At 39.7% G+C, this 15,721-nt stretch overlaps 1 protein-coding gene across 4 annotated transcripts in view; it reads right to left on the reverse strand.

The window, feature by feature from the left end:
* The window catches only part of strn4 (striatin, calmodulin binding protein 4), a 91,905-nt gene that overhangs the window by 62,534 nt on the left and 13,650 nt on the right, over positions 1-15,721 (reverse strand). For all 4 annotated transcript variants that reach the window (XM_049467397.1, XM_049467394.1, XM_049467396.1 and 1 more), the window contains exon 2: positions 13,817-13,920. In XM_049467397.1, the coding sequence (XP_049323354.1) occupies positions 13,817-13,920 (104 nt within the window). The remainder of the gene's footprint in view (positions 1-13,816; positions 13,921-15,721) is intronic.

Raw genomic sequence — 15,721 nt, forward strand, 5'->3', positions numbered from 1 at the left:
TTTAAGTATATTTTATTTTTACAGTTGATTGCTGAAGGCTGTGGATGAGGTGTATTTTTCTGTGGTAAGGAAGTGATGGTATGGGGTATTTTGTGGTAAGGAAGTGATGGTATGGGGTATTTTGTGGTAAGGAAGTGATGGTATGGGGTATTTTGTGGTAAGGAAGTGATGGTATGGGGTATTTTGTGGTAAGGAGGTGATGGTATGGGGTATTTTGTGGTAAGGAAGTGATGGTATGGGGTATTTTGTGGTAAGGAGGAGATGGTATGGGGTATTTTGTGGTAAGGAGGAGATGGTATGGGGTATTTTGTGGTAAGGAAGTGATGGTATGGGGTATTTTGTGGTAAGGAAGTGATGGTATGGGGTATTTTGTGGTAAGGAAGTGATGGTATGGGGTATTTTGTGGTAAGGAGGTGATGGTATGGGGTATTTTGTGGTAAGGAGGTGATGGTATGGGGTATTTTGTGGTAAGGAAGTGATGGTATGGGGTATTTTGTGGTAAGGAGGAGATGGTATGGGGTATTTTGTGGTAAGGAAGTGATGGTATGGGGTATTTTGTGGTAAGGAAGTGATGGTATGGGGTATTTTGTGGTAAGGAGGTGATGGTATGGGGTATTTTGTGGTAAGGAGGTGATGGTATGGGGTATTTTGTGGTAAGGAAGTGATGGTATGGGGTATTTTGTGGTAAGGAAGTGATGGTATGGGGTATTTTGTGGTAAGGAAGTGATGGTATGGGGTATTTTGTGGTAAGGAGGAGATGGTATGGGGTATTTTGTGGTAAGGAGGAGATGGTATGGGGTATTTTGTGGTAAGGAAGTGATGGTATGGGGCATTTTGTGGTAAGGAAGTGATGGTATGGGGTATTTTGTGGTAAGGAGGAGATGGTATGGGGTATTTTGTGGTAAGGAGGAGATGGTATGGGGTATTTTGTGGTAAGGAGGAGATGGTATGGGGTATTTTGTGGTAAGGAAGTGATGGTATGGGGCATTTTGTGGTAAGGAAGTGATGGTATGGGGTATTTTGTGGTAAGGAGGTGATGTATGGGGTATTTTGTGGTAAGGAAGTGATGGTATGGAGTATTTTGTGGTAAGGAGGAGATGGTACGGGGTATTTTGTGGTAAGGAGGAGATGGTATGGGGTATTTTGTGGTAAGGAAGTGATGGTATGGGGTATTTTGTGGTAAGGAGGAGATGGTATGGGGTATTTTGTGGTAAGGAGGAGATGGTATGGGGTATTTTGTGGTAAGGAGGTGATGGTATGGGGTATTTTGTGGTAAGGAAGTGATGGTATGGGGTATTTTGTGGTAAGGAAGTGATGGTATGGGGTATTTTGTGGTAAGGAGGAGATGGTATGGGGTATTTTGTGGTAAGGAGGTGATGGTATGGGGTATTTTGTGGTAAGGAGGTGATGGTATGGGGTATTTTGTGGTAAGGAGGTGATGGTATGGGGTATTTTGTGGTAAGGAAGTGATGGTATGGGGTATTTTGTGGTAAGGAGGTGATGTATGGGGTATTTTGTGGTAAGGAGGTGATGGTATGGGGTATTTTGTGGTAAGGAAGTGATGGTATGGGGTATTTTGTGGTAAGGAGGTGATGGTATGGGGTATTTTGTGGTAAGGAGGTGATGGTATGGGGTATTTTGTGGTAAGGAAGTGATGGTATGGGGTATTTTGTGGTAAGGAGGTGATGGTATGGGGTATTTTGTGGTAAGGAAGTGATGGTATGGGGTATTTTGTGGTAAGGAAGTGATGGTATGGGGTATTTTGTGGTAAGGAGGTGATGGTATGGGGTATTTTGTGGTAAGGAAGTGATGGTATGGGGTATTTTGTGGTAAGGAGGTGATGGTATGGGGTATTTTGTGGTAAGGTGGTGATGTATGGGGTATTTTGTGGTAAGGAAGTGATGGTATGGGGTATTTTGTGGTAAGGAGGTGATGGTATGGGGTATTTTGTGGTAAGGAAGTGATGGTATGGGGTATTTTGTGGTAAGGAGGTGATGGTATGGGGTATTTTGTGGTAAGGAAGTGATGGTATGGGGTATTTTGTGGTAAGGAGGTGATGGTATGGGGTATTTTGTGGTAAGGTGGTGATGTATGGGGTATTTTGTGGTAAGGAAGTGATGGTATGGGGTATTTTGTGGTAAGGAGGTGATGGTATGGGGTATTTTGTGGTAAGGAAGTGATGGTATATGGTATTTTGGAGCGCAGGGTGATCGTGATTCAGCTCTGGGTGCGCCAGTGACGGCTGAATTTAGACGTCCTTTCAGAGGACCAATCGCGCAATTACTTTTTCCGCCGCTAAGAAAATTTACCTGAACACACGTCATTTCCAGACCACCACGCTAATCAGCCTTAATATATTCCAAAAGTCCAACGCTATTTAAAGGGCGCGTGCGCAAGGCGTAAAAATAGACTGAAGACGGGGTGTACGATGGCAACACGCCACGCTACACGCCTTGCGCAGGGTGTACGATAAGGCCTAATCATTTAAAAATAGCATTTTGTGTTTACCTGTGTTGTCTTTGACTAATATTTAAATTGATTTGATGTTCCGAAACATATAAGTTTGACAAACAAGCAAAAAATCAGGAAATCAGGAAAGGGGGCAAACACTTTTTCACACCACTGTACATCATGCAGCCTTAAATATATTTATTAATTCATTCATATATTTTTTATTCCTGAATCAATTTCTTCATCCAGTGTACAGGCCTAAATCCACTTCTACTACAAGATTCTGGATCTGGCTGCAATCATGCGTATAGCACTGGGAATAACTCAAATAAATTTTAAAACGAGCTTTATAAGTATAACAGACGAACGTCATGCACTCAAGAAAAGCTGCAAAAATAAAAAATAAAAAAGTTATTTACGTGCCGCAAGTACTGCGGTTAGCGACTAATGCTAATGCTGCTGCACCAAGCCTTAGTGAAAGTTCACTAAGACTTCACTGAAAACTCACGCTTAGAAATAAAAAAGAAAATCTAAGCTTACTGTAAATAAACGGAAGCTTTTTACTCCCCCAAATGAACAGTTTTCAAGAGAGAATTCTGTGCAGATTAACATCCAGCACTAGTTTGACTTTAAAATATATATATTTATATATATATTTTGAGCCCACTTTAGTTGGTTATTTTCCAATTTCATATCTATTTTTCTGTTATTATTAAATGTTAATAGCTTATTAACTTCTAGCTTGTTGCTAGATTATTTGTCATTTAGCATACAGAACGTCTCCCTGGTCTTTTAAATGAATGTTGATGCGAGGTGCGCAGCGCACCGATTAATTCATGCATTGAGCTTTAAACACGCAGATGAGCTGTAACTGGTGAAACATCACAAAAATCACAGTGTGATTTGTTACATTAAAACACAGACCATTTTCTTACGCTAAAGCTGACAGGGCCCAAAGAAAGCGGTGGAAATTCTTGGCCGGCCTGAGTTCATGCATCGGGTCGGTCAGGCTGAACCAGCACTCGCAGAACAAAATTTGAAAAAGCGCATAGCTTTGCTTATTTGTCCAGATGCAATAATATTGTAATATTATGTTATTGTTCTACTCTTCTGCTGAGTTTTTCATGTATGTAATGCTGCAGGCCGAGCCTCAGTGGGCGTGGCTAAAGGGCGGAGCATGTGTCAATCATTTTCGACTGCAGCCAATCAGATACTACACTTTCGTTGTCAACCTTTTTTTACTAAGCCAATCCTCAGACAGACCAAGCTGTCCATAATTTTTTACTGCAGCCAATCACCTTAACAGATCTGTCAAAAGAAGACGGAAACTGCGGTGCTACCGGTTAAACGTAGCGCAATTTAAGCTTCTGAACAGCACTGAAGCTGAATGTGTTTTACAAAATACTACATTAACAGTTTAAACACTTTCGCGATTTTTTCCTTTATTGCAGTAATTGACTATATATATATATATATATATATATATACACTCGCACACGATTTAATGCAATTACTGGAAAAAAATCACGAAAGTGCCATTCCAGAAAAACGAGTATTTTAAACTTTGATTTAAAAATATCTAAAGTCAGGGCTTTTCTAACGTTCTAACAGGACTAACTACAGTAGCACATAAATGTGTTCAAACTGTTAATATAGTATTTTGTAAAATACTTATACACATTCAGCTTCACCATTGTTCAGAAGTTTAAATCGCGCCACGTTTAACCGCCTTCTTTTGACAGATCTGTTAAGGTGATTGGCTGCAGTAAAAAATGATGGACAGCTTGGTCTGTCTGAGGATTGGCTTGAAAAAAAGTGATTGACAACGAAAGTGTAGTATCTAAATGGCTGCAGTCGAAAATGACTGACACATGCTCCGCCCTTTAGCCATTCCCACTGGGGCTCCGGCCTGCATCATTAGCCTTCTCGAGTTTTTTCGTTTTTGATCTTTTGAAATTCTTATTTGCCTCACGGAGTAATATTTTGACTTTTATTTTGCCAGAAGAGACTTGAGACTTGATTTGGACTTAGCGCGAGATGGAGCTAAGAAAAGGAAAAAAACGAAAATCTGAATACCAAAATTAAAAACCGTATACCTACTCAACGAGCAAATATCCGAATACCCGAATATTCAGGACCAATTTAAATACAGAAAGTTGTATAATTTACCAGTTTGCCAGGGACCTGTGGAAGCTGCAAGCAAGTTTGTAACTCTTTCAAATTTGATAAAAAATGCCCTAACAGCTGGTATGCAGTTGCCACATTTGGATATCATGTGGTATGACCTCAAAAAATAGTGAATATTAAGTTATTTCTACAAATATACATCTTGATTATAAATTGCATTGTGACCTTTTGTGAGAAGTTAGCTTATTTTGTTAAAGTGGCCAATTCTCTGCCTGTAAATTCTGACTGAACTTGAAAACATCACACTCTGCTCTGCACTCTGCTCTGCACAAAAAAAAGATTTCCCACCCTTTTCCCCACCCGATTTTATATTTTGAAATTCGTTAGATTTTATTTCTTTTAACATTTTGAGCTTAGACTAGTTGGTTATTTTCCAATTTCATATTTATTTTTTCCCCCTCGACTGCGGCCTTAGAGCCCTCACAGCGGGGCGAATGGGTAACGTCTCGGCGGCATAGTCGAAAGGCTAAGGCTAATGCTACCGCAAAGGCCACAGCCAGCCCACCTGAACACCACGCTCCCCCAGTTCACGTGTCAAACAGGTTTGCCCCGCTCAGTGAAGCACCAACTGAGGAGCCTGTTAAAGGTACTCTGGTGATAGGAGACTCTATCGTCAGACACGTGAAATTAGCTACTCCTTTAGGGGCACCAACGGCAACAGTTACTTGTTTACCGGGAGTCAGAGCACCGGACATTAGTGGCAACCTCAGGCCGTTAGGGAATAGGAGATATTCGAGGGTAGTAATTCATGTAGGGGCCAATGATATTCGTCTGCGTCAGTCTGAAGTAACTAAGGCTAATATTAAAGAGGTGATTAAACAGGCCCAGACGCTGTCCAAGGAGGTAATCTGCTCTGGCCCCATCCCATTGAGGCGTGGTGATGAAGCTTACAGCAGGCTTTCTTCGCTGAACCGTTGGATGTCCAAGTGGTGTGCAGAAAATCATGTGGGCTTTATAGATAACTGGCTACAGTTCGAGGGCAAGCCTGGTGCTGCCTTACTTTCATGCAGCATAGCAAATAGTCTTTTAGCTTGTCGGCAGAGTAGTATTAGAAGCTGCTGACAATCACAAGCCGGGACCAGGCCGCAGACAGAGAGGCTTAACCAACCATCTGCGAGCTGCAAAGAGATGTTACCAAGATACCAGTGTGTTTCAGACTGTGTCTGTCCCCCGAGTCAAAAAAAAAACTGTCGGAAAACTCAAACAGTCATTCTAAATTACTTAACCCATATTAAAAAAATCATATCCAGATCAATTTCAGATCATTACTTTATTTAATTTAAATTATATCTCAGTCACAATATACGTACATCCCCTAGCTACTCTATGAAATGTTCAATAATGCCTTTTACAGCCCAACAATTTACCGATAAGCTTCCTGATTTATCAACTCGAATGTATTCTCCTGTAGACCCAGTAGAACTAGACAAACTAACCGAAGGTTTAGAAAATACCTTTCGCTCTACCTTAGATGTTGTAGCACCCCTTAAACATAAAGTCTTTAACTTACTTCCACAGCTAGAACTAGAGAAAATTATCTACTCTTCAAACAGCACAACCTGCACACTTGATACAGTTCCCACAAGATGACTAAAACAGGTACTACCAGATATAATTAAACTGCTGTTAATGATAGTAAACTCATCACTCACCCTGGGCCATGTACCCAAAGCCTTTTAAACAGCTGTAATTAAACCTCAAGAAACCAAATCTTGATCCTAGTGTACTGTCTAACTATAGACCTATTTCAAACCGTTTATTTCTAAGATTTTAGAAAAAGCTGTAGCCCAACAAATTTGCTCTTACCTGCAAAGAAACCAGATCTATAAAAAATTTCAATCTGGATTTAGACCTCATCACAGCACTGAGACAGCTTTTGTTAAAATAACAAACGATCTACTTATAGCCACCGACCAAGGCTGTGTTTCCCTACTCGTACTTCTGGATCTGAGCGCAGCCTTTGATACAATAGATCATACTATCCTTTTAGAAAGATTAGAGAACATGGTTGGTGTAACTGGAACTGCTTTATCATGGTTTAAATCATATTTAACCGATCGCTATCAGTTTGTGAGGATAAATTATATGTCTTCCAGTTATACCAAGGTAAGATATGGAATTCCACAAGGCTCTATATTAGGACCGTTATTATTTACATTATATATGCTCCCACTGGGCAAAGTTATTAGAAAACAAGATGTAAATTTCCATTGTTATGCGGATGACACTCAGCTCTTCATATCAGCCAAACCTGATGACAGAGAGATTAAAGAAAATCGAGGATTGTGTAAAAGATGTGAAATTGTGGATGTCGCACAACTTCCTCCTATTAAATAGTGATAAAACAGAAGTTCTCCTATTAGCCCCAAAGCTGCTAGAAATAAATGATCAGACTTAATGCTAAATCTGTCCGACTTCTCACGTCACCCCTGGTTCAGCAGCTAAAAACCTTGGAGTTATTAAAGATTCAAATCTAGTATTCAATAAACACATATCTAATGTTATTAGAAAAGCTTTTCTACACCTTCGTAATATTGCCAAGCTAAGAAATGCCCTATCACTGCATGACGCAGAAAAATTAGTCCATGCCTTCATTACCTCAAGGCTAGATTATTGTAATGCGCTACTGTCTGGATGTTCCTGCAGTAACTTAAATAAACTTCAGCTAGTTCAAAATGCTGCAGCCAGGGTCCTTACTAAAACGAGAAAATTTGACCATATTAGTCCAGTCCTACCAGCACTGCACTGGCTTCCAGTCAAATTCTGCATAGACTATAAAATTCTCCTGTTAATGTATAAAGCCCTACACGGGCTCGCTCCTGAGTATTTACGAGACCTCATCTCCTATTATGAACCACCGCGATTACTCAAGGTCTCAGGGTGCTGGTTTCTTAGTAGTTCCTAAAATTCAGAGGAGCTCTGCAGGAGGAAGAGCTTTCTCTTATAAAGCGCCTCAACTCTGGAATAATCTCCCCCAATATGTTCGGGACTCAGACACAGTCTCAATCTTTAAGTCTAGACTGAAAACTTACTTGTTTAGTTTAGCTTTTGGTAATTAATGTTTTTCTCTTTAGATAAGGTTGCAGATCCAGGTGTTCATGGATATAGGGAATTGTGGTAAACTGAGATGCTGGTGCTGTTGTTCGCTCACTGCACGCGATCACTCAGGTTTGTGAATGGTGGAGTGGGTGGATGCCGGTGTTTCAGGGTGTCTCCGTGTCTATGCTACCTTCTGGCTCTCTACCTTTAGTTAGGCTGTTTTATTCCGATCTGCCGGAGTCATTAGCCACACTCTGAAAATATCTTATATTCTCTGTTTTACATAAATCCAGTCAAAACTAATTCCATCTCTCTGCCTTCCTCCGAGTCACTGAGTGCCCACCTGTCTGACCCCCGATACTGATGGATGTTGGACCCTCAGGCTCTGATGTCCTCTGTCTGGCCAAAGTGGAAGTTTCTGAAGTAAGCTCTTCTCCATCCACCACCCACCACAGAGCAGCTGCTCATCATCCATCTTACTCTATAAGCCATTAGTGGGCTGCTATACTCCTGAATATATAAAACCTATGTGGATGTATGAAAGACTTTTTAAAATTAATTAAAAAGCTGTTTGACCAGTGGTAGGATGGTCCCCCCTTATATGGGGAGTCTTGGTCCTCCCAAGGTTTCTTCCTCCTCCTGCAGCTCTGAGGGAGTTTTCCTTTCCTCCGCGTTCACTGTGGGTTCTGTATTCTGTATTTTCTATGTTTAATATTTTGCCTTATTCTTTGTCCTGTGATCACATTTCTGTAAAGCTGCTTTGTGCCAACACCAGTTATAAAAAGCGCTATACAAATACATTTTATTTGATTTGATTTGATGTGGTGAGACCAAATAACATGTGGTGCGACCATTGCAGAGTGTTTTCCATGATAGATATATGAGCTAGATTGTTACTTTTTGTGCTTTTATCAAGTGAAGTCAAGAGGCTTTTATTGTCATTACATCTGAGTACAGGTACACAGTGTAGTGAAATTACGTTCCTCCGGAACCATGGTGCATCATAGAACAACAAGCAATAGACAACATAAAGTGCAGGAGTGACGACAGTGCAACATAAAATTATAAAATTACAACACTAAATAACAATAAATACAATAAATACAAAAGACAAGACAATTTAAAACAGGACAGTGCAGTACCGATACGGTATAATAGAGTGTTTAGTGAGGATAAGGTGCAGAGGTGTGTAACATACTGTAACATATAGAACATATATAATCACAGCAGTTACTGAGGTAGAGAGTTTATAGTTTTTTTTAGAGTGCAGCAAATATTGCTGAAAGAATAAAGTCATGTCAGTCTCTGTGTGCTGAGTGGGTGTGCGTGTGTGTGGGTGAAGGGGGGGGGGGGGGCGGGTGTACAGTTTAGTTTTTGTGTGAGTGTGTTGGGTGAGTAGTGGGTGGGGTGAGGTTCAGCTCTGTCTCTGTGTGTTGAGAAGTCTGACTGCCTGGTGGATGCTCCTGTATCTTCTGCCGGATGGCATCAGAGCGAAGAGTCCAAGTGAGGGATGGGTGGGGTCGTCCACAATGCTGGTGGCTTTGCGGATGCAGCGTGTGGTGTAGATCTCCGTAATGGAGGGAAGAGGGACTCCGATTATCTTCTCAGCTGTCCGCACTATCCGCTGTAGGGTCTTGCAGTCTGAGCTGTTGCAGTTCCCAAACCAGACGGTAATGCAGGTGCTCAGGATGCTTTCTACAGTCCCTCTGTAGAACATAGTGTGGATAGGAGGTGGGAGATGTGCTTTCCTCAGTCTCCGCAGGAAGTAGAGGCGCTGCTGGGCTTTCTTGGTTATGGAGCTGGTTATGGAGCAATGGGACGGTAGTCATTAAGGCAGGACACTTGAGACTTCTTTGGCACAGGGACGATGGTGGTCGTCTTGAAGCACGTCGGCACGATTGCAGTACTCAGAGAGATGTTGAAAGTCACTGAGTCTGTGTACTCCTCCAGGTTGATGGAGTCATCAGAGGTAGCAGCTTCTCTGAACATGTCCCAGTCAGTGTGCTCAAAACAGTCCTGAAGAGCAGAGATGGCTCCTGGAGGCCAGGTTGTTACTTGCTTCTTCTCTGATTTGGCACGTCTGATGAGCTGTCTGTATGCTGGGATGAGCATGACACAGATATGGTCCGAGTAGCCGTAGTGGGGGCGGGGCTCTGCTCTGTACGCACCGGGAATGTTAGTGTACACACAATCGAGCAGTTTAGCTCCACGCGTTGGAAAATCCACATGCTGGTGAAAGCTGGGCAGCAGAGCCTTCAGGTTACTGTGATTGAAATCACCAGCAACAATAAAGAGTAAACACACACTCCACCTCCACGAACCTTCGTGGTCCGCGCGGTAGCATAGCATGCCGCTCACCTCAATGGCGGAGTGCGGGATGGAGTCAGTTAACCACGTCTCCGTGAAAACGAACACACAGCAGTCTCTGAACTCGCGCTGGGATGTCCGCTGGAGCCGGAGATAGTCGATCTTGTTCGGCAGGGAGCAAACGTTGGAAAGGAGGAGCGATGGAACCGCTGGCCAGCTGGAGTTAGCCATTAGCTTAACGCGGACACCGGCTCTCTTACCGCGCTTCCGGCTCCTCGCGCACTGCTTGCGGGGAGCCCTCTTCCGGCTAGCAGGCTCAGGAAACCCCGCGGATCTTAGCAGGCCTAGCGCGCGTAGCTCCGCTCGTAGACCGTCTGTTCAGTTTTTTGTTGATTTTGCAGGTCTAGCAGAGTCTGTCGGTCGTAAGTTGTTCCCGTAGCGAACTTTTGCATGATTGCGAGTTCAGATCGGATTATTTACACAAAAAAAAAAAAAAAAAAAGCACCGTGTTTTGCTTCCGGAGTAGCCGCTGCGACTGCTCGCGCCGCTGACAGTAAGTGTATATATATTTATAGACTGTTTCAGAGGAATATTCATGAGCGCAGGAAGTGACGTAGCTGTTCCTAGGACACTTCTGTTTTGCGGTAAACAGCGTTCAAAACAGTAGATGTAATTTAATTTAAACCTTGCCTTACACACTGTTCCACAGCCACAAGAACTGCTGCAACATGACTGCAAACTTCACCTAATCTGAGAGTCACAAACACTGAAAATCAGGTCATTACCAGCAGATTCTCAAATTGTTCTTTAACAAGTAAACTATGGAGGACCAAAAATGACAAGTATAAATAAATAAATGCACATATAAATGTAGAAATAAATACATAAATAAATGAATAAATAAATGAATGTTGAAATAAATAAATGCTGAAATAAATAAATATATAAATAAATGTGCATATAAATGAATAAATAAATAAATATATAAATAAATTAAAACATGTATAAATAATTGTATAGGTTAATAAATACATTAATAAATATATTTCTTATTTATATATTTATTTATTCATTTATTTCAACATTCGTTTATTTATTCATTCATTTATTTTAACATTTCTACATTTATTTATTGATTTATTTTCACATATTTATTAATTTATTTTTTTACCTATACAATTATTTATATGTGTATTTATTAATATATTTATTTATTTATTTCAACATTTATATATTTATTAATTTATTTATTTCTACATTTATTGCATTTATTTATTTATACTTATGTTATTTTTGGTCCGCCATAGTAAACAAGCGTGCTTTCGTTTTTCTCACAACGTCTCCCTCCTTCTTATCTACAAATCATGCAGAGTTCGTGTTGGACAGCGTTTGACTTGCTACAACCTCAAAATACACTATAGTGATGCTTCTCTACTACAGGAACAAATATTTCCTACTTTTCCACTGATAAACTAATTATATGCGTCCAAACTGCGGTGCGCTTTCACTGCCTGTCTGCTGTAAACACACTCCGTTTCAAGGAGGTAGTGATACACATCTGGGTGGGTCACCTCTGGCAAGCGTTTTAAATCAGAGGAAAAAACTTCCCTCTTATATCCTTATCAAAAAGATCAGGAGAAGAGGTTTGATCACTTTTCACTAATTTCTGACTATACGTTTTTGCTTTGTATTCGGGAGATTTATGAAATATGCGTTCTTATTTTAACAGCTGTATACTTGAAAATAGCGGCACCGGAAGCGTCGAAGGAACAGACATGCGCAGTAGCTTTGTTATTGTTTTCCTCATTGAAACGGTCTATATTTAGTTAATGACATGTACACATAAAGTACCATATTTTAGTATTTTTTGGGAAAATATTTTAATGCAATTTAAGTCATTGTGAGTCAAAATTACAGATAATGTTTAATCTTTGTAAAATATAATTATAAAAATGCAAAAAAATAAACAAATCAAGCATGTCTTTTAACTTTTATGTATTTCTTTACAACTGTTAATCTATTTTATCAGATGCCGCTGTCAAGCAAAGTAAAAACCACTCGCCATAGGCAGCGTGTTAATTCTAATCCTGCAGCAATTAGACTTGTGTGAGATTCTGGCCAAAAAATCAGAGTCAACTATTACTTACTATTGAGAGCGTTCAGAAATATGATGTAATGATTCCAGGCAAATTAACGATTGTTAGAGGCATCTTAAAGATTCACCAGGTTTTGTCTTCGGATGCTGCACAAATTAGTTATAGGGAGGTGAAGAGCTGGGCAACATGGCCCCAGAAATTTTTTTAAAATTTTAAAAACAAAAAATTAAACTAAAGATGATAAAGAAATGGTTAAAAACAAGTTTTTATTTATTTTGTTTTTACTTAAATTTCCCCTTAATGGTTAAAGTGCAACCATAAACAAGCAAAAAAAACTATTCTAACAATTGAGAACATCTAGTAACTTTTAGAAAGTTTTTTCCAACATAGTTTAGGTACTGACACAATGCACCCTCAAACCTGGTTTATTCAATTCTAAAATTAACTGTTCCTAACAAAGCCATAATATTCGCTGCACTTACAACACATCATAACACTTATGTTTTACACATATTACATTGTGATGAGAATTTTGTTAATCAAAAACAAAAAAAAACTTTATGAAACATTGGTGTTTATGACAAATCTTTGATATTTTAATTGAATCTGCTTTAAATCAGGGCTCAGAGTTGTCCAGCAGGCTAAGCGCTGCCATTATGATCAGGAGATTGCCAGTTCGAATCCCAGTCATGCAGCTTTCCATCAGCTGCTGGAGCCATGAGAGAGTAAAATTGGCCTTGCTCTCTCTGGGTGGGTACAGTAGAGGGTCCTCTTTCCCCTCATCACTCCTAGACTGCGTCTGTGAGCTGATGTATCAGAACTGAGTTGCTGCGCTTTCCTCCGAGCGTTAGCGCTGTGATGCTACTCGGTAATGCTGCATCAGCAGCAGCTCAAAAAGAGGTGGAGTCTGACTTCACATGTGGGGAGGCATGTGCTAGTCTTTACCCTCCTGGTGTTGGGGCATCACTAGTAATAGGGGAAGTCTGAATAAATGAGTTGGGTAATTGGTCATGTAAATTAGGAAGAAATTGGGAAAAAAAAATAGAAAACAATTCTGGTTTTGTATGGAATTCTATTTTTGTATTTATTTATTTTGTTGAATTTATTGTTTATTGATCTCTTTAAATAGTTAAATAGTAATGATACGATACTTTATGTCATTTGGAGCGACCACTCATCATGTGGTGCAACCTATAATAACAGTAACTACTAAATTTTAAATAAAGTATCAATTTTCTGTTGCTGAAATATTAACTATTGATACTCTATGCTGAAGTTAATGGTATTTTAGAAAACATTTTAACAGTTTTATTGGATTAACAGGAAAAATTACCCTATTAACTACATTAAAGCCAGTGATTGTGACACTAAAAAACAAAATTGAGATCCTTATTTACAAAAACTAAAAAATAATGCAAATATTTTATTAATAGACATTTTATATTAGTGGGAATTTGTAAACTAAAAATGAAGTATATTAAGAAAATGTATTAATGTGAACATAAATCACGGTCGCACCACATGACATTTTGTAAGGCCAAGGCCAATTCTTCTAAATGAAAATACACTAAAATAACTCAATCTGTTTGTGTTCACAGCATTTTAAATTTTTGAACAATTGCAACAGATACTCAATTTTTTTGTATTTTAAAATTGGCATGTTGAAAATCCTTATACTTCATTGACCCACATATATATATATATATATCTCACACACACAGTTGATTTGGACTCACCTCTCTTGTTTCAAAGCATATTCCAGCATTTTTATCCGCCTCACCAGATCTTGCTTCATGTTCTCCTGCCCTTTTCTTTCTCCCTGAAGGAATGCCACCTGTGCCTGACATAAGAAAAGAGGAGAAAAAACAGAATAAGAAACCAAATGAAATGATAAAGAAATTAATTTATAAAACACACTATATGTCTATCTATATGCTTAAAAAACAGAATTTTGTTAATAGTAACTAATTGAGCAATTGTTTCTGACTGAATATTAGGGATGCATAGATAGCACTTTTTCCCACAAGTGTGTATATTAAAGTACTTGCCAATACAATACCTACCTAGCATTAAGCAAGCAGGAACATTGTGAAACTGCTTAAAAAGTATTTTGTTAAATACATTTTATGCTTAGAGCAACAATAGAGGTTAGTTTTGATGTATGTTTATTTGGGTTGTAACGGTTCAGACCTCGGTATGGTTGGTGGAGATAATAGAGAGGCTGGGCATTCTGTATAACCTCACGGTTATTTAATTTCATAATAACAATAAATCTTCATTATAGCCATGTTTTGTTTTTGGGGATGGAGCGCGAGCACTTTTATTAAATGCTTGAAAACAGGGTTCTCTCCTTCTGTCATCATAAGAGGCTCCATCTTTGGAATCTTGTTGAAACAAAAACTACACTAATTTTTTCCTAAGCATATTACTGGATACATTTCAGTGATAGAGCTCTTTTTAAGAAATATCAGCATTAGATTGTCAAAATCTAATAAATATATTAGTGGTGTTAGTCACTTAAATTAAAATCATATCAATTTTTTTAATGCTTATTACCTCATTACCTCAGAGAAATCATGTGACTTCAGGACCACATAAGCCAATCAGAAAAGACTTTTGGGGAAAACATGAACATGAAGGGGAAGGGGGTGAGCAGTTTTTTAAAAAGTTACTGCGTGTAGATACTTGCCGATAGGGGTGTGTTTAATCATTTAAATTGATCTTCATTTAAAGCTCCACTAGATTTTTTGGTCGCGGGCTGTAGAGTGTAATAAATGTTTCAGGCGGATTAGTTTCTCTTTCTCGTTTTCTGGCTTTCACAGAAATATTCGGTCTCATTCCAGCTTCTGCCAGAGTGTCTGCATGTTAGTTTGTAAAGAATGAACCAGTAGTCCTTGTAGAACTGTTAGAACCATAGACTGAGTATAGCTGGACAGAGCATCGTCTCTCAAAAGTGAAGCCACCACAGGTCGGGCGCCTCCTGCTGTTCAGTTTCAGAAAGCTGTGTAACCCCACCCATTCCCATAGGTTTCAATGGCAAAACAGACAACTTTCAATCACGTTTTTTTTCTAATATACTGTAATTCTACCTCCGCTCTGCAGCCTGTGACGTGAGGCAGCCCTCAGGGGCGGGGTTATTTAAATGAGTAGGCTGTCTCTCCACAGTCTTTCTCCCTCCTCTGGTCTCTACTGCGCAGACTTGGGTTTCAGGATCGCCAACAGGGTGGAAGATTTTGGCTTCATTTTCATTGAATGAATGGAAACGGCGACACAGTGTTAATCTTTTTTTTACAGTCTCTGGTTAGAACTAAAGGTCGGAAAGCAGGTCGCAGTTCTCACGAGCGTTGGTCGCGGCCGTCTCTGAAAACTTACAGAGTCTGGTTTGAGCTCAGAGGAGCTCCGGCACAGACACAAGAGGACCGCTAATCCTCCTATTCCACCTCAATGGAGCACTGCAGTGAGTTTAGGGTTGGGCGGTATGACGGTATTTCGGTATACCATGGTATTTAAATATGATGATGGTATTGTAAAATAGTGATGGTATTTTAACCACGTGACGTGCCAAATCTGTACTTTGAAAAACGGGACATTTAAGACATTCTGCGCATCCACAATGAAAGAGCAGTAGGAGGGGTAAGCAG

Source organism: Astyanax mexicanus, chromosome 18 (genome assembly GCF_023375975.1).
Source record: "Astyanax mexicanus isolate ESR-SI-001 chromosome 18, AstMex3_surface, whole genome shotgun sequence".
NCBI classification, from domain to species: Eukaryota; Metazoa; Chordata; class Actinopteri; order Characiformes; family Acestrorhamphidae; genus Astyanax; species Astyanax mexicanus.